The following is a 19,094-nucleotide window of genomic DNA, read 5'->3' on the forward strand; positions in this document are numbered from 1 at the left end:
TGAGGGAAAGAAATTTTTCATAGATTTCTATAAAGTTCTTATAAACATTATAGGATAGCAGCATAGAATTCAAAAAAATGCAGAAGGGTACAAAGAAGACTTAAAATCTTCTGAAATCCTACCATTAAGGAAAAAAAAAAGACTCACCATTTTTGTAGCATTGCTCCTAGACCGCCCCCTCTCTTTCTCTGTTCCTTACTCTCCTTTTTCTCTCCCACCTTACCTCCTTTCATTTCATTTCTTCTCAAGGAACATTCATGATTTCCGTGACTTTATGATTTTTCCATTGTGTTGGATATGTTTTCCTGATAGTGCATTGAGAGCTGCACGATTAATTGGTAATGGCAGTATAACTGATAAAATTATATTTAAGTCATATTTGTCCTCTGCTGTTGGATAATTCTTTCCAACTTTTTGCTACTATATGCAGAGAACAATTTGATAATGTATAAAAAGAATGTTTGCTGAAAACATAATAATCAAAATTAGAAACAATTTATCAATTATAAACATTATAGTATATTCATAAAGTGAAAAACTATTCTTTGATTAAGTAAGTTGGTGGTGTTTCCTAACATCTTGAGGAACATGTTCCTGATACACTTGTGAAGAAGGAGATTTTGAGGCAGTATGTATGATACCCCATTCTTCTAAAATAAATGGGGTTTCATGCAGGCTTAGGGTGTGTATATTGGGAGGTTGACTGTGAAAGGTAGATACCTTTTTTCTGCCTTTGATAATTATCTAGATTCTTTCCTTACTTGTCTTTGTGGACAGTCTTTATGCTGAAATTAGGAATGATTTTTTGAATGTTTATATTAGTTCTTAAATTTAGGTTATTGTCACAGTATGGTAGATGGAGATCAACTTGCTTCTCAGAGTACTTTTTTCCCTTGCCTCACTTCATTCAAGCTTTACAATTTGTAGCTTACTTTTTTGAAAGATGAGATGCTTGTGTTTCTTTCTGATTGTAAGTCCTGAGCTCTGTTTTGTATGTTGCTCTACTGAGACATTGAGTCTTTTAATTCTAAACTCGCTAGCCACTGGGACTACACAACTCTAAGTATGCTTTCTGTTGTTCATCGGGGAGCCTAAATTCAAAACCTGGTTTTTGTGCCTGTCTTCCTGCATTGGAATGGTCTCTTTCAGTGCCTTTCTCTAGGAAAAATACATCACATGTAATAAGGAGAGTGTCTTTTCTCAACTTGATGCAGACTAAGTAAATTGAAATGTAATTCTTTATCAATAAAAGTGATTGTATAGAATTATGACAACGCATTGATAATATCTAATTAAATAATTCTAGCCTTTTTACATTTTAATAGATTCCTTTGTTTTGCTATTAAATATTTCTAAAAAGTAAATATTATGCAATTGCAGATTTCTTTTATGGTGGCAAAAGATGCGGAAATGCATAAGAGTAAGCTACAGTACTTTATGGAGCAATTCTATGGAATCATCAGGAACATGGATTCAAACAGCAAAGATTTATCCATTGCAGTTTGTGGATATGGACTTTTTGCAGGAGTATGGCTCATTGATTTATTCTTTTTAGTTTCATTTTGAGTGTTTAAAGGAATATAATTTATTACATTTTTGAATAGCATCTCACACTTGTGACAATATTGTTGTTACTTGCTTTATTGTTAACTTGTTTATTCAATCCCAGCTATGTACTAGGATTCTGTATACATATTATCTCAAATTTTCATAACTCACCTATAGGCTTTTAGGACTATTGTTCCAGTTTACAAATGAGGAAACTGAGACAGAGAGAAATTAGGTAACTGTCAAAGGACACTCAGTTAATAATTGACAGAGCCAAGATATAAATTCAAGCCTGAAGACTTGAAACACCATGTTTTTTCTACTGTGCTATGCTATCCTTTATTTATGAAGTAAAATTATAGTTAGTTGGTATCACTCAGTGTTTTAGAAAGATGTTCTTATGACAGAAGTGTATTTAAGAATATCGATGGGGTGCCTGGGTGGCTCAGTCAGTTGAGTGTCTGACCCTTGATTTCCGCTTAGGTCATGATCTCAGCGTTGTGAGATGGAACCCCATGTTAGGCTCTGTGTGTGGAACCTGCCCAAGCTTCTCTTTCTCCCTCTCCCCCCTTCTCTGTCACTCCTCATCCTCTCTAAAAAACCAAAATAAGCATAAAAAAGAATATTGATAGTAACTATAGTTCTTTCCCTCTTAGTGGATCACTGCGACTTCTACCTTACAGAATAAATTACTTGCTACCTCTCTACAAGAGCTACCCGTCAGTGTCTACTCCCTTTTTCCAGGGAGGAGAGTCCCTGTTCCCAGCTTTGTACTCTCACTACTGATTCCATTTCTGATCATTTCTTCATTTGCTTCCAAATAATCCTTCCTCCTCTTGCTCTTTTTAATCTTCATCTTCATTTGTCTCTGTTGGCTCCTTTGATTATATATAGGGCAAAAGAACCAGTATGTGAGAAGGCTCAAAGGTAAAAGAGAACATGGAATTTTCAACTTTATACACTATAACAACTTCAGCTAGTTCACTGTAGTTAGAGTATGTTCACAGTGTAGCTGGAGCATGATAGACAAAAAGGGAGAGGACTCTAAAAAGATTAACAGTCAAATCCTCAGGGAAGCTAGATGAGATTAAAGGTCCAAAGAAGCCTTTGAAAAATCTGAAGCTGGTAATAGCATTATCAGATTTGTGAGTTACAAAGATTGCTTTGGGTGTAGTGTGTAGCATAGTGTAGTAGCATATTCTAGCTTTGAGTTCTCAGGTTCCCCCTCTAGGTGACCAGCCTCATGGAGCATAGACTGCATCTCATTTGTCTTTGATAGCTACCATTTAAGCAATATCTAGAATAGTCGTCCATCAATATATTTTTTTGTATATAAATGCATATTTAGAATATAATTACAGATTATTTTTAAAAGCATTTTTATGAAATGTATTTTATAACTTTCATCTCCATTAAAAAGCTTAATTATTCAGCTTATAATCACATGACTTAACATGACACCTTGAATGCCATTATTTTGACGTTGATAACATTGATATAGACCTTTGTTTACCTTTCTGAAAGCCTTGCAAGGTTGTAAATGCAAAAGATGTTGACTTCATGTACGTAGAGCTCATTCAGCGCTGCAAGCAGCTGTTCCTCACCCAGATAGACACTGTTGATGACCACGTTTACCACATGCCAAGTTTCCTCCAGTCTATTGCAAGTGTCTTGCTTTACCTTGATACAGTAAGTGAAATAACTCATTAAACCAAGCACGGTTTTAACTATTTAATCTCAGTTCTTTAGATTATTTCATGGAGTCGTATGAATTGTATGTATTTGGTACAGGCACCACTGTGATCAATGTGACATTTTTAATTAGTACTTTGTGTTAATAGAACTATTGTCAGGAAACTTGACTTCTTGTTATTCAAAGCAGGAAAAGTTATTTGTTAATCTGTTTTATCTTTAAGAGATTAAGATTACTGCTTGGGATAGAATTTCACCTTAAGTATCATTCAGACAGCTTTACTCTAATTTTTTTAGGCAGTCACAGTAAGTGTTCAGCTTATTTGTAGATCAGATTTAAGCCAGGTTTTTTATTTATCTAATATTTGTCCACTTGAGTTGTAATTACTTTGGATATTTGTGTTATTCATATATTTTTTTATTCCCTCCTCTAACTTGTAGTTTGCTCTCCATTTCTGATAGGTTCCTGAGGTGTATACTCCAGTTCTGGAACATCTCATGGTGGTACAGATAGACAGTTTCCCACAGTATAGTCCAAAAATGCAGTCAGTGTGTTGTAAAGCCATAGTGAAAGTCTTCCTAGCCTTAGGGGGAAAAGGACCAGTTCTTTGGAATTGCATCAGTACCGTGGGTAAGTTTGCAACTCACCCTTGTTTTTATGATGATGAAAGAAATACTTAATATGTTGTTTGATATAGATACCTTTCATATCTTTTGATGGCTCTTGGAAAACTCATGTTTTGGTAGATCAAAACCTCCTTTTTCCATCTGTTTTTTTCTTCCTTTTGCTTCTGAATCTTAATAGTCCAAAATTTTAAACTAAAGATAATAACAAACTTAAAGGAAAAAAAAAATTAAGAGGTATAGTTACATTCAGTGAAATAATGGTTTACTTTTTGTTGTTTCCTTTATTTTTGTTTTCATTTTCTTTTTTCAGTGCATCAGGGTTTAATCAGAATATGTTCTAAGCCAGTGATCCTTCAAAAGGTAAACTCTGAATCTAATGTTTTGGTATTTAGTCTTTTGTCACTGGAAGTTAGAAGTGATACTGGGGTTTTTAGTCCATGAATATACAAAAATGTTCTTTTAGTTATTAGCCATCCCTCACATTTTGAGAAATGTAGAACATAATGCCAGGTAAATAAACTTCTCTTAAGTTGTGGAACATCCTTAAATGTAACTTTATTATTATTTATACATTTTTATAAGAAGGGAATGTTTTCTGTCTTGAAACTCTGAGGCAAAATGCTTAGGTGTCTCATGGAAGGCATATCTTAGTTTACTTGAAGTTATAGGAACTAGGATGAGGTGGAAGATTGACCTGAGCAGGAAAGTGAGATAAATGACTCATAACACATTCCTTGGGTATTGCTGTGAAATATTTGTTCTTGCATCACTATTTTAGTCCCTATTAGAAAAAATATGATTTCTTCTTCAGCTTGCTAATTATCCTTTCATGCTATACTATCTTCCTCAAATTACAGTCTCCTACTAGTGGGGTTTTAGCTTAGAAGACTCTGAATATCTGAACTTTCTGGCAGCTGTGCTTGTTTTGTGAATCCACTAGTAAATATTGCCATGTTGTCTTCCTGCCTAGGGTGTTGAGTCTGAATCTGAAGACTGTCGTGCATCAGGGGAAGTTAGAACTGGCAAGTGGAAAATGCCCACATATAAAGACTATTTGGATCTTTTTAGAAGTCTCCTGAGTTGTGATCAGATGATGGTAAAAGTGACTATTTTAAAGTTCCTCTAATTAGTCTCTCTAGTTTTACTCTTAAACCTTTTTTTTTTTTTTTTTTAAGATTTTACTTATTTATTTGACAGACAGAGATCAAAAGTAGGCAGAGAGGCAGGCAGAGAGAGAGAGAGAGAGAGAGAGAGAGGAGGAAGCAGGCTCCCTGCTGAGCAGAGAGCCGGATGTGGGACTCGATCCCAGGACCCTTGGGATCATGACCTGAGCTGAAGGCAGAGGCTTTAACCCACTGAGCCACCCAGGCATCCACTCTTAAACCTTTCTTATTTTAGAATTAAATTTTACTAACTTTTCCATTGTTTTTTAAAAAGTAATTTGAGTAATAAAAAACTAAAATGGTATAAGTTAAGAGCAAAACCACAGAACTCATGTAAACCTAGTAATTGCCTTAGCTGAGTCCTCATTTCATCCGTGAGTAACCAGTGTAGTATGTTTGATGCTAAGTTATTCTTCCTAAGAGATCCAGCCTCTTAGGTAACAAAAGTATAACAGTATTGTCACCATGGAAGAACTACTCTCTTTTTATATATTAAAGATGAAGATTAAAAAGAGCTAAATCTCACTGATTCAGTAGCTGTGAGGAAGATTGGTGCACAGTTATTTACATTATTTGTGATTAGAATAATGCCTCCTGCTTAATGCTTCTGGTAGATGTTTCTCTGATGTCAACTTTAAGTTCTGCCTAGGAAAAACAATTTTGGTCCATAAATGATTTCTATCCTGTGAAAAATCTTAGAAGTTTTTAGTTGTTTTCGTATTGAGGTAAAATAGTATAGTAGTGTTAATAATTTTACCTACTATATTTCTTATGTGTGACATCAGATATTCCTATATTTTGAGGCCAAGTTTCATAGAAATTTGACTGAGTAAAGGCAGATTAATTGGCCTATATTTTTGAAATAGAATACTTTCACTTTTATAGAAGTGATAAATTATACATTTAAAATCCATTCTGGGTATAGGTGTATATTTATTCACGTGCATGTATGTTTACATGTGTATATATATGTGCATGCATGCAAATTTATGTGTGTATATATATATAAATGTATATGCATATGTATTTCTACAAACATAAGTACATAATATATGTGTGTATATAGTATATAACTGTGTTTGTACACACACACACACACACACACATTAAGTGAGATAAACGTTTTGACAAGGTTTGACCTAAATCTCATTTGCTACTCTCTACTTAGTAAGTATCTGTTACATGCCTGGGTAGGTCATATCTGACTGAAATGATTTTGTCCTAATTTAGCAAAGTGTCTACATTTTGTAGCTTGAAAACTTCCAGGTGAATCTTCTGTAGTTACTAAATATGCATATACACATATGCATTGTAATGCTTATACTGATACTTTTTTGCATAAAATTTTGAAGTCTATTATTTTTCTTTAAAGGATTCTCTTTTAGCGGATGAAGCATTTTTCTTTGTGAATTCCTCCCTTCAAAATCTGAATCGTTTGCTATACGATGAATTTGTCAAATCAGTTTTGAAGATTATTGAGAAATTGGATCTTACACTAGAGAAACAGAATGCTGGGGGACACGAGGTTAGAAGTTTTTGTTAATAATAATTTTGCATCATTTTTATACCAGCTTCTCTTTGTATGAAAGCATCCAGGGGAAAATGCCACATTTGTAGAGTAGTGGCATTCATGTGTGTCATTGATACTTTGCTATTTGAATAGCAAAGTGTGTAGAAAATTTTATCCCTAGATTTGGTCAAAAAGTAATTCATATGTTTAATATTTTAAAACCACTTATTTTTTAAAAAGTTATTTACTAGACTTGTTACTCATTTCTTAGCAATGGTAAAGAGTCAGATCTTTATGTAAAGGTGACTTTTTGCAGTAGGATAGGGAAACCTAGGATTCCTCTTGTTTATAGCTAAGGAAACTCCAAAGCCTGGGTGCAGAGTAGTAAATGTATTCTTGAGATAGAATATAGGCAATAGGCAGGAAAGGAAGAATACATCTTCTTTTTTTTTCTGTACCCAGATTTCTTGGCATGGATGGAAGGTAAGTCATGGTCTAAGGCTGCCAGCTAGAAGCTGCTCTGCTCTTATCTGAGGACAAGTTTTAGTAAAACACTGTGGTAATGACAGTAGTGTTGAAGGGCTTGAGTTCTAGTGGAAAACGTCTAATTTGCTTTTTAGCTCCGTAATTTTTTTTCTTAGATTAGATTATGCTTGTTAGTACGTGTGTACTTCCACTGCAATACTGTGAAGTTAGACAAGAGATCATGGGGTGGATATGCAGAGGATAAATAAAGGAAGCAGTAAAAGGCCGTTTTTCACATTGAATGTATTGCATTTGTTTTGTTCTATTTTTTTATGCTGGTTAATGGGAACACCAGTGTGTCTTATATTGCTTTTTATGCTTTGTGTATGTCTAAAATAATTTCATTGAAAAACTTGCTGAAAGGGGCTTCTTGGAACTGTGTCAGCCAACAAACCTGCTTCTTAGAACACACGTCTTTGTCACTTTCTTTGTCTTCAGTGGCTTTTCTTGCACTTCTTTCTCTTCTTGTTTTCTGCTCTCTTCTGTTTTCTGACCTTTTTACATCATCTCCAGCATGTCAGTGATCACTTCTGTGAGCATTTCCCAAGTAAGCCTATACTCCTCCTTACCTTCCTTTATAGCTTCCAGTTTGGATTTCTCTCTTTCTTTCTTTTTTAAGATTTGTTTGTTTATTTGAGAAAGAGAAAATGGACGTGTACATGCAAGTTGGAAGGGGCTGAGGGAGAGAATCTCTAAGCAGACTCAGCTGAGCACAGAACCCAACCCAGGACTTGGTCCAGGACCCTGAGATCATGACCTGAGCTGAAATCAAGAGTCAGCTGTTTAACAGACTGAGCCACCCAGGTGCTCCCCAGTCTGTATTTCTCACTGCTTGTTTAACATATCCACCTGAGTTTCATAACACAAGTGCAGTATGTTCATAGTAACTTACTGATACTTAACACTGTCAGTTTTTTCTGTTTCTCAGCTTGAAACCTCCAAGTCATTCCTGATACTTTCTGTGCTCTAAATTTTTACCTCTGTCAAAGCATCAGTGCTTCAAGAAGTTATAGCCACCCCCTTTATATTTTTGTATTTGTACCATTCTTCTATCATTTCACTTTGTTACTTCCTATGTGTCCTTTTCTTTAATGTTTTCCGCAAGCTCTGTTAGCTTTCTTAAATTTTATTTGTTGTCATTTTAATTGAGGACCCATCTATACCTTTCTCACTTTGATACAATGTTTGTTTGGGTAAATCTCCTTTTAAGGATGAAAATGAAGCTACTGGTGTTTGGGTGATCCCGACCTCAGATCCAGCGGCTAACTTCCATCCTGCTAAACCCAAAGATTTTTCAGCTTTCATTAACCTGGTGGAATTTTGCAGGTATTTTTAAAAATTTTAATTATTTAAGGGTGGGAATCACCCTTCTGGCTACAGGATAGGAAAACCACTTATGTAGATGTATGAAATGAAATACTAAAAGAATTAAACTCTAACTTTGCTTATATGAACCATTAAAATATATTTAAACATTCCAGCTTAGAGTTACCATTGTTTTTCTCTTTGCAAGATGCTAAGGTAGGGGAAAAAAAGGAATATGAAAATGTTTATGTAATGGAATCATACACCTTTTTGATTATATCCCTTATAATTTTGAAGCTGAATAAAAATATATGACAAAAATTCTACATTAAGCTTTTAATTTGTTTTTACAGAGAGATTCTTCCTGAGAAACATGTAGAATTTTTTGAGCCATGGTTACATTCATTTGCATATGAATTAATTTTGCAGTCTACACGGTTGCCTCTCATCAGTGGTTTTTACAAATTGCTCTCTGTTGCTATGAGAAATGCCAAGAAAATAAAATATTTTAAGGTAAGTGGGTTTTTTTTGGGAACATTGAATATTCTTGTGTTTTTTTAGGTTGCATGAGTGTGTATAAAGGCATTATAAAAGATTATAGTGTATTGCAGTTTTAAAAATCTCTATTTTACATACTTTTAAAAACTGATAGCATGAGTGGCAATTGAATGTCACTGTTAAAAAAGTTAATTAATAGCATTTTCTGTTCTGATTTACAAGCACCTGGCTAATAAGGTTAGATTAATAGCGGTTCTCAAAGTGTGGTTGTAGGACCAGTATCAGCATTACTTGGGAAATCTGTGCCTTTTCCAGATTTACCTAATCAGAAACTCTGGGGGCAAGGCTGAGCAATCTGTGCTAACAAACCACCCAGGTCCTCTGGTGACTAGTGACATTTGAGGATAGCTAAATTCGTATACCTGAGACCATAGTCAATTATGAGGGGTCCAGCTGGTTAGTTAGAAGATGAATAGTTCTCTTGGGTCATAGGTGTATGTGTTGGAAGACAGGGAAGGGGTAATAGATTAAGCTAGGCCTCTGGCTTTTGACCAGCTATTCATTTTCCATTTTATGCCTTGTTTCTCTCTGACCTCTGCCTTAAGTGTTATTGGGAACAATATTTTTCCCTGTCAGCAGAAGACCTTTGCAAAGTGAAAATGAATTCACCCCTTAGAAGTAAGACTGGGAACTGCTAGATTAGGACATACAAATCCATAATTATTGTTCACTTTACTGATTTACTGCTTTATTCAATAGGGAGTTGGTCTGAAGAGTCAGACACAGTCTCCTGAGGATCCAGAAAAATATTCTTGCTTTGCTTTACTTGCAAAATTTGGTAAAGAGGTAACTTTTAAATGATATATGCAGTATTATCATGTGCTATTTAAAAAGGGAAGTATATTGATAAAAAAAATCTTAGTGATCATAAATTGTCTAATTACTTAAAAATTGGTTTGCTTAATCCAGATTGGGATTAAGGGATTAAGAAACACTAATAGAGGAAATCACTGTGTTTCAAAAGTCCCTGAGTTTTCATGATACAGCTTGAGTGATGTCAACTTGAAACTAATGGATTCTTTAGCTCTCTTATAATAAGAACTAAGTACTTCAACAAATGAACTTTTCCTGGAGATCACCTTAATTTGTAAACTAGGCTGTGTCATATAAAAGCTGCATGATCACTTTTTGTATTGGAGAATAGGGTAAATATTTTTTAATGATTTTTCAAATTATAGGCTCCAGGTACATAGAACTTTATTACTCTTCTTTCTTATTAAGGTATCGATTAAAATGAAGCAATACAAAGATGAACTTTTGGCCTCCTGTTTGACCTTTATTCTGTCCCTGCCACATGACATCATTGAACTTGATATTAGAGCCTACGTTCCTGCATTACAGGTAGATGCGTTGTCTTCAGCAAATCCATTTTCTTCACATAATGTTATGTTTTCCAGAAAACATAGTATTAAGGTCTTGCCACTGCAGTCATGGTTGGTGCTTACCCATAAAACACCTCTGGTTCTGCCACTTAGTAGCTTTGGGGTTTAGGATACTTGGCTTGGCCTCTAAAAGCTTCCCTTATAGGTGGACATGAGGATTAAACCTGTGTATTAAAAGTCTGCAGTATAACACCAACTACATAGACTGGTGTTGCTTGTTTTCCCAAGCATGACCTGGAATGCACCTACTCACCTCTAGCAGTATCTGTCAGTAGAAGCGTTTATTCATTAGAAACCAAAACTAATTGGTGTTTTTTTCTATAAATGTTAAATTCTCTGCATTTCAGTTTTTTACCTTGTTTGTATTAATATATAGATGGCTTTTAAACTGGGCCTGAGCTATACCCCATTGGCAGAAGTAGCCCTGAATGCCCTAGAAGAATGGTCACTTTACATCTGCAAACATGTAATTCAGCCCCATTATACAGACATTTTACCCAGCCTTGATGGATATCTGAAAACTTCAGCCTTATCAGGTAAGGTTTAGAAGAATTGTGATGTGTATCTTAAATAAAATGGTAATGTAATAATTTTAATAGGACTATTTGTATTTTTGTAACTTCTGAAATTTGAACATATCTAAAATATGTTTGATGGATATTTTTGTTATCTTCCCAATAGCCAATATAATTGGGACATAAATAACACTGGAACATATAATTGAGGTATTAAACCTGTTTTTCATTTTACTCACTTACATCCTACCAAGATTTATAAAATCTTCAAGGGCAAGAACTCTATCTCTAGTATCTTGAACTCCTAATAAATCCTAATACACTGCCTTGCAATAAATAAATAAATTGTTAAATGGGAATTAAAACTATAAAAATTCAATACTAATTTTACATTTTGTTGAGTTTTACTGGTTTTCCAAATATAATTGATGAATCACTAATGTTAGCCAGTTTTGAAGAATTATCATAGTAGAAATAGGTTTGGGAAAAGATTAAAAAGAATCTTTTAATTTTACCCATTCTCTGTTTTTCCCTGTCTTCTAATTATCTAGAATACACATTTATGAATAGATAAATCCTTTCCTTAAAACAATCACAGTATCTTATTAATTTAAAGGAACAAAGAAAAATACTAATTAGAGTTTAGGAGGACAGATTTACTTGAACCAGAATGAAGATGGACATTGTTATTAGATGGAGCAAAAAGAAAGATTCAGATAGGAGAAAGACACTGAAATATTGCTAAGAATTTAAATATTACTGCCATGAAAAATTAAGTGAATTAAGTGAAAAATTAGGTTAATTTGTAAAACTATGTAAATCTTTGTTTTTTTTTTCAAAGATTTTGTTTATTTATTTGACAGACAGTGATCACAAGTAGGCAGAGAGGCAGGCAGAGAGAGAGGGGGGAAGCAAGCTCCCCGCTGAGCAGAGAGCCCAAGGACCCTGGGACCATGACTTGAGCCAAAGGCAGAGGCTTTAACCCACTGAGCCACCCAGGCACCCCTATGTAAATCATTTTTTTGTTCAGCTTAAGTTTTGGTTTGGAAACATTGGGTGGAAGTTCTGTGACACATTTTATTCATTGAGTCTGGCTTTTATGACACCCTTAATGCATATTCAGAGTTTAAGAAGAGTCACAGTTTTGAGAGATTTTCTGTAAATGCTAGAAATAACAAGTATTATTTAGAGACAAATATATATATAAGCTAATTAATGTTTATAGCTTACTTAAGCTTTTAAAATTAACATTATGTAAGGATTGCTGCTATTTGAGTAAATCACTAAAAAAAACATGAACTTAGTTTATTTTTTTGGAAGATTTTATTTATTTATTTGACAGAGAGAGAGAGAGACAGCAAGAGAGGGGATATAAGCATGGGTAGTGAGAGAGGGAGAAGCAGGCCTCCCACCAAGCAGGGATCCTGATGCACGGCTAGATCCTAGGACCCCAGGATCACAACCCAAGCTGAAGGCAGACACCTAACGACTAAGCCACCCAGGTGCCCCTACCTACATGGACTTAATTTTAAAAAAATGATTCTGTCTAGTAACAAATGGTACTTTTTGCTTTCGGGAATTTAGTTCTGTCAGTTAGCTCATTGAAAAAATTTATGTTTCTTTTGGGGTCCTTGGGTGACTCAGTCAGTTAGATATCTGACCTCAGCTCAGGTCATGATCTCAAGGTCCTAGAATCAAGCTCTGTGTCAGGCTTCCTGCTCAGCAGGGAGTCTGCTTCTGCTTCTTCCTCTCTTGTCTGCCTCTCCCCGGACTCATGCTCTGTCTCTCGAATAAATAAATAAATAAAATCTTTAAGAGAAAAGGTAAAGATTTATGTTTCCTTTAAATTAATAAAGGACGATACTGTGATTCCTTTAAGCAAATGATTTACTCATAATATGTGTATTCTAGATTATTAGAAGATGGGAAAAACAGAGAGTGGGTAAAATCAAATAAAAGAAAATCCATAATCTTTTTTTTTTTTTAAGATTTTATTTATTTGAAAGAGAGAATAAGAGGGGAGAATGTCAGAGGGAGAAGCAGACTCCATGGAGCTGGGAATCCCAGGACTCCAGAATCATGACCTGAGCTGAAGGCAGTTGGTTAACTAACTGAGCCATCCAGGTGGCCCCACAACTACTCTTTTTAGTAATGTTTTATTTGAAATGATCAAAGTTTCAGGATAGTTGCATTAATAGTGAAAGGAACTCCTGTATACTCTTTACACAGATTCCACAAGTAAGATTTTGTTCCTTGTGCTTTATTGTTACATGTACTCTCCTTGTATTACAAGATAACACATGCGTGTGTATTTATACATGACTTTTATTTTTCCTGAACCCCTTATGATCGGGGAACCATGGATATTTATGCCTAAATGTTGCAATGTGTATTTCTTTCTCTCTTTCTTTTTTTTTAGATTTCATTTATTTTAGAGAGACAGGGCTTGAACAGGGGGAGGAGCTTAAAGAGAGGGACAAGCAGACTGTGCGCTGTGTGTGGAGCCTGATGTAGGGCTCAACCCTGTGACCCTGAGATCACGACCCAAGCTGAAACCAGGAGTCAGTCACTTAACCGACTGAGCCACTCAGGTGCCCCACAATATGTATTTCTTAAGAATGAGGACATTATTTTACATAACCTTGGTATCATTATCAAAATCAAGAAAAATAACATGGGTACATTATTCTTTTCTAATCTATAGTCCATATGTAGATTTCTTAGTTGTCCCATTAATTTCTTTTATAGCTGTATTTTTCCTGGTCCAGATTTCAGTCTGGGATCATGTTTCATTTAATAGTCATAGTGCCTTAGCTTCGTTGAATGTGGGTATCTCTTCACCCTTTCTTAGCTCTCATAATGTTGACATTTTTTGAAGATTATAGGCCATGTATTTTCAGTGTAGGCTTGTCTGATGTCTCATAATAGGATTCAGTTGTGCTGTTTTGATGAAACACCCAGAACGGATGCTGTGGACTCCTCACAGCATCATGATAGTAATTGGTGCCATTACCAGTTATGTTCATTTTGACCTTTTGCTTAGTGAGTTTTTGCTTCATATTTTCCTGACTATAAATTGACTGCTTTCACTGGATTAATCACTTGTAAAGCTAATATGAAGGTTAGAAAACAAAAGTAGTAAAAACAAAAAAACATTAGGGGTAGTAAAAATGTGCTACTTTTAGAATTTGTTATATCTTAGTGACCATCTTTTTTTTTTTTTTTTTTTTTTTAAGATTTTATTTATTTGAGAGGTAGAGACAGAGCATGAGTAGGAGTGGGGGCAGAGGAAAAGGTAGAAGCAGAGTTCCCACTGACCTGGGAACCTGATGTGGGATTCAGTCCAAGGACCCTGAGATGATGGCATGAGCTAGAGGCAGACGCTTAATTGACTGAGCTACCTAGGCTCCCCTAATGATGTCATTTTAAAGTGGACTGCTGTATACAAAGGATGTTAGGAACCTCATGGTAACCACAATTCAAAAACCTATAATAGGTACACAAATAATAAAGAGAAAGGAACCCAAATGCAACAGTAAAGTCATCATATCACAAGGGAGGAGAATAAGAGGAAGGGATGAGAACTATAACACCAGAGAACAATGAACAAAATGGCAATAAGTACATACCTATCAATAATTACTTTAAGTGTAAATGTACTAATGCTCCAGTCAAAAGACAGAGAGTGAATGAAGTAAAAAAAACAAACTAAATAAGTCCCATCAATGTGCTGCTTGTAATGACTCACTTCAGACCAAAAGACAAAAAGACATACAGACTGAAAGTGAAGGGATGGAAAGATCCTCTATGCAACTGGAAATGAAGAGAAAAGAAAAGCCAGGGTAGTAGTACTTCTGTTGGACAAAATAGACCTTTCTTTTTTTTTTTTTAAGATTTTTATTTATTTATTTGACAGCTCACAAGTAGGCAGAGAGGCAGGCAGAAAGAGGAGGAAGCAGGCTCCCCGCTGAGCAGAGAGCCCGATGCAGGGCTCAATCCTCAGACCATGACCTGAGCTGAAGGCAGAGGCCTTAACCCACTGAGCCACCAAGGCGCCCCTAAAAGCTTTTCCTTTAAGATCAGCAATGAGATAAGAATGTGAATGTCAGCTTGCATCACTTTAATTCAGTGTGTCCTCGCCATGGTAATCAGACCAAAAAAATAAAAGGCATCTAGACTGGTAAGAAAGAAGTAAAACATGTAAAACTAATGATTTGCAGGGGACATTATACTATATATAGAAAACCCTGAAGACACCACTAAAAAACTTACCTATTAATTCGGAAATTTGCGGGATACAGAATTAATATACAGAAATCTTTTGCACTTCTGTATACTAATAACTGTCAGAGGAATTAGGAAAATTCTATTAACAATTGCATCAAAAAGAATAAAATAACCTAGGAATAACCAAGGAGGTGAAAGACCTGTACTCTGAAACTATAATATTATAATGTTAAAGGAAGAAATTGAAGATGGTACAAATAAATGGAAATATAAATTCTGCTCATGGTTTGGAAGAATTAATATTGTTAAAATGTCTGTACTATTCAAATCAATTTACAGATTCAGTGCAGTCTCTATCAAAATACCACTAGCATTTTTCACAGAATAGAACAAATAATCCCAAAATTTGTATGAACCACAGAAGACCCTACATAGCCAAAGACATCTTGAGAAAGAAGTATAAAGCTGGAGATATCACACTCCCAGATTTCAAATGATACTACAAAGCTTAGTAATCAAAAAGTATTTTACTGGCACAAACACATACATAGATCAGTGGAATAGAATGGAGAGCCCAGAAATAAACCCACTTGTGTGGTCGATTAATCTACACTAGGTAGGTAAGAATATGCAATGGGGAAAGGACAGTCTCTTCAACAAATGGTGCTGAGAAAACTAGAGAGTTGCATGTGAAAGAATGAGACCGGAACATAGACAAAAATAATCTCAAAATGGATTAGAGACCTAAAATAAGAGCTGAATTCATAAAATGCCTAAAATGTAGGAAGTAAACTGTTGGACGTTAAGCTGTATTATCTTCTGTCTCCTCAAGCAAGGACAACAAAAGCAAACATAAGCCCAACCCTAAAACAGCAGTTCTGTCTTCTCAAACTAATACTAAGCACTGCTAACATCTTAGATGTTACGCCTGTTAGCATGAGGAAAAGTCAGTAGGTCCTTAAAATTGGCTTTCACTTTTAATGTAACTATTGCTGGTTCCAACTCACATAAGCAAAGATCTGTGGGAGTCCTACTAAGTTCCAATTGTGAAAAGCAGTCCACACACCAAAAAGCTTCAGTTTGTGAGAAAATTACTCTCCTAACTTGAGAACCAAACTACACCCAAAATTCTATTTCTTTTTCTCCCCCCTAATATTTTATTTATTTATTTAGACAGACAGACAGACAACCAGCCAGAGAGGGAATATACAAGCAGGGGGAGTGAGAGAGGGAGAAACATGCTTCCTGCTGAGCAGGGAGCCCCACACGGGGCTCTACCCCAGGACGCTGGGATCATGACCTGAGCGGAAGGCAGATGTTTAACAACTGAACCATCCAGGTGCCCCCCAAAATTGTATTTCTGCAGTATTGCTGCTACTGTAGCTTTAACAGCTCATTGAATGTAAATTATTATAAATTTTTTACCAAGAAAACTTGTAGTGAATAATAGAGAATTGTTTATTGTTTTCCATACTCAGACTTTCTCGGGACTCTCAGAGCTTGCGAGCACATGAAACCATTTTCTGCAGCCACATCCATCCTTCTACAACTCCAGGTGGCAACATACACACATTCATTAACATGATCCCAAGGTCCTGCTGAGTTATATTCTTTTTCTTTTTCTTTCTTTCTTTTTTTTTTTTTTTTTTCTCTTTTTGGGGCTCTGCTATCACAGGGCTTTTTTTAATTAACATATATTATTTGCTTCAGGAATACAGGTCTGTGAATCATCAGCCTTACACAATTCACAGCGCTCACCATAGCACATACCCTCCCCAATGTCCATACCAAAGTCACCCTATCCCTCCCTCACCCATCCAGCAACCCTCAGTTTATTGCCTGATATTGAGAGTCTCTTATGGTTTGTGTCCCTCCCTGGTCCCATCTTGTTTCATTTATTTTCCTTCCCTACCGCCCGAAATCCCCTGCTCTGCCTCTTAAATTCCCATAATCAGAAAGATCATATGATGGTTATCTTTTCTGATTGACTAATTTCACTTATCCTAATACCCTCCAGTTCCATCCATGTGGTCGTAAATGGTAGGTATTCAGTCTTTCTGATGACTGAGTAATATTTCATTTATGTATGAACCATATCTTTATCCATTCATCCATTGAAGGACATCTTGATTCCTTCCACACTTTGGCTATTATGGAAATCACTGCTGTGAGCATTGGGGTGCAGGTACCCTTTCTTTTCACTGCATAAGTATCTTTGGGGGTAATTACCCAGTAGTGCAATTGCTGGGTCATAGGATAGCTCTATTTTTAACCTCAAGAACTTCCATACTGTTTTCCAGAGTGGTTGTACCAGCTTGCAGTCCCACCAACAGTGTAAGAGGGTTCTGCTTTCTCCACATCCTCACCTACATTTGTTGTTCCCTGTCTTAATTTGTCATTCTAACTGGTCTAAGGTGGTGTCTCATTATGGTTTTGATTTGTATTTCCCTGATGCTGAGTGATGGGGAGCATTTTTTCATGTGTCTGTTGGCCATTAGTATGTCTTCTTTAGAGAAGTGTCTGTTCATGTCTTCTGCCCATTTCTTGACTGGATTATGTGGGGGTTTTTTGGTGTTGGGTTTTACAAGTTCTTTATAGACCTTGATTACCATCCCTTTATCTATTATGTAATTTGCAAATATCTTCTTCCATTTCGTAGGTTGCCTTTTCATTTTGTTGACTGTTTCCTTTGCCATGGAGAAGTTCTTTATCCTAATCAAGTCCAGATAGTTTATTTTTGCTTTTGTTTCCCTTGGCTTTAGAGACATGTCTTGCAAGAAGTTTCTGTGGTGAGGTCAAAGAGGTTACTGCCTTTGTTCTCCTCTAGGATTTTGGTAGATTTCTGTCTCACATTTAGGTCTTTCAGCCATTTTGGGTTTATTTTTGTGTATGGTGTAAGAGAATGGTCCGGTTTCATTCTTCTGCGTGTGACTGTCCAATTTTCCCAGCAGCATTTACTGAAGAGACTTTCCTTTGTATATTCTTTCCTGCTTTGTTGAAGACTAGTGGACCATAGAGTTGAGGGACCATTTCTGGGTTCTCTGTTCTGTTCCATTGAACTGTGTGCCTGTTTTTGTGCCAGTACCATGCTGTCTTGATGATCTCAGCTTTGTAATTTAGCTGGAAGGCAGTCATTGTTATGGCCCCCAGCTTTGGTTTTCTTTTTCAAGAATCCCCTGGTGATTCGAGATATTTTCTAGTGGCATACAAATTTTAGGATTATATGTTCCAGCTCTGTGAAAATGTTCTTGGTATTTTGACAGGGGTTGCATTGAGCGTGTAGATTGCCCTGGTGGCAGACATTGAACAGTGTTTATTCTTCCAGTCCATGATCATGGAATGTTTTTCCGTCTCTTTGTGTCTTCCTCAATTTCTTTCATAGGTGTTCTGTAGTTTCTAAAGTACAGATTCTTTACCTTTTTGGTTAGGTTTATTCCTAGGTATCTTACGGTTTTTGATGCTGTTGTAAATTGAATTGATTCCTTAATTTCTTTTCCTTCAGTCAGGTTGTTAGTATATAGAAATGCAACTGATTTCTGTGCATTGATTTTTGTATCCTGCCATGTTGCTGGATTGCTGTATGAGTTCAAGCAATTTTGGAGTGAAATCTTTTGGTTTTTCCACATAAAGTTTCATGTCGCTAGTGAAGAGAGAGACACTGACTTCTTTGCCAATTTGGATGCCTTTTATTTCTTGTTGTTGGATTGCTGAGGTTAGGACTTCTAGTACTATGTTGAATAGCAGTGTTGAGAGTAGACATCCCTGCCATGTTCTGACCTTAAAGGAAAAGCTCTGAGTTTTTCCCCATTGAGAGTGATATTTACTCTGGACTTTGCATGGATGGCTTTTATGATATGGAGGTGTGTTCCTTTATCCGTATACTTCGAAGAGTTTTAATCAGGGAAGAATGCTCTATTTTGCTGAATGCTTTCTCTGCATCTTTTGAAGATTATATGGTCCTTGTCTTTTCTTTTATTAATGTGTTCTGTCATGTTGATTAATTTGTAAATGTTGAACCACTCTTGCATCCCAGGAATAAATC

General features: G+C 35.8%; 1 protein-coding gene across 5 annotated transcripts in view; it reads left to right on the forward strand.

The window, feature by feature from the left end:
• The window catches only part of PRKDC (protein kinase, DNA-activated, catalytic subunit), a 250,709-nt gene that overhangs the window by 18,056 nt on the left and 213,559 nt on the right, over window positions 1–19,094 (forward strand). For all 5 annotated transcript variants that reach the window (XR_009351780.1, XR_009351781.1, XM_059166490.1 and 2 more), the window contains exons 11-21: window positions 1,381–1,527; window positions 3,073–3,237; window positions 3,703–3,871; window positions 4,178–4,227; window positions 4,838–4,963; window positions 6,403–6,555; window positions 8,276–8,391; window positions 8,724–8,883; window positions 9,628–9,714; window positions 10,150–10,269; window positions 10,687–10,846. Coding sequence is in view for 3 of the 5 variants with exons in the window: in XM_059166490.1 (XP_059022473.1) it covers window positions 1,381–1,527; window positions 3,073–3,237; window positions 3,703–3,871; window positions 4,178–4,227; window positions 4,838–4,963; window positions 6,403–6,555; window positions 8,276–8,391; window positions 8,724–8,883; window positions 9,628–9,714; window positions 10,150–10,269; window positions 10,687–10,846 (1,453 nt within the window). In the remaining 2 variants the exon portion in view is untranslated. The remainder of the gene's footprint in view (window positions 1–1,380; window positions 1,528–3,072; window positions 3,238–3,702; window positions 3,872–4,177; window positions 4,228–4,837; window positions 4,964–6,402; window positions 6,556–8,275; window positions 8,392–8,723; window positions 8,884–9,627; window positions 9,715–10,149; window positions 10,270–10,686; window positions 10,847–19,094) is intronic.

Source organism: Mustela lutreola, chromosome 3 (genome assembly GCF_030435805.1).
Source record: "Mustela lutreola isolate mMusLut2 chromosome 3, mMusLut2.pri, whole genome shotgun sequence".
Lineage (NCBI taxonomy): Eukaryota > Metazoa > Chordata > Mammalia > Carnivora > Mustelidae > Mustela > Mustela lutreola.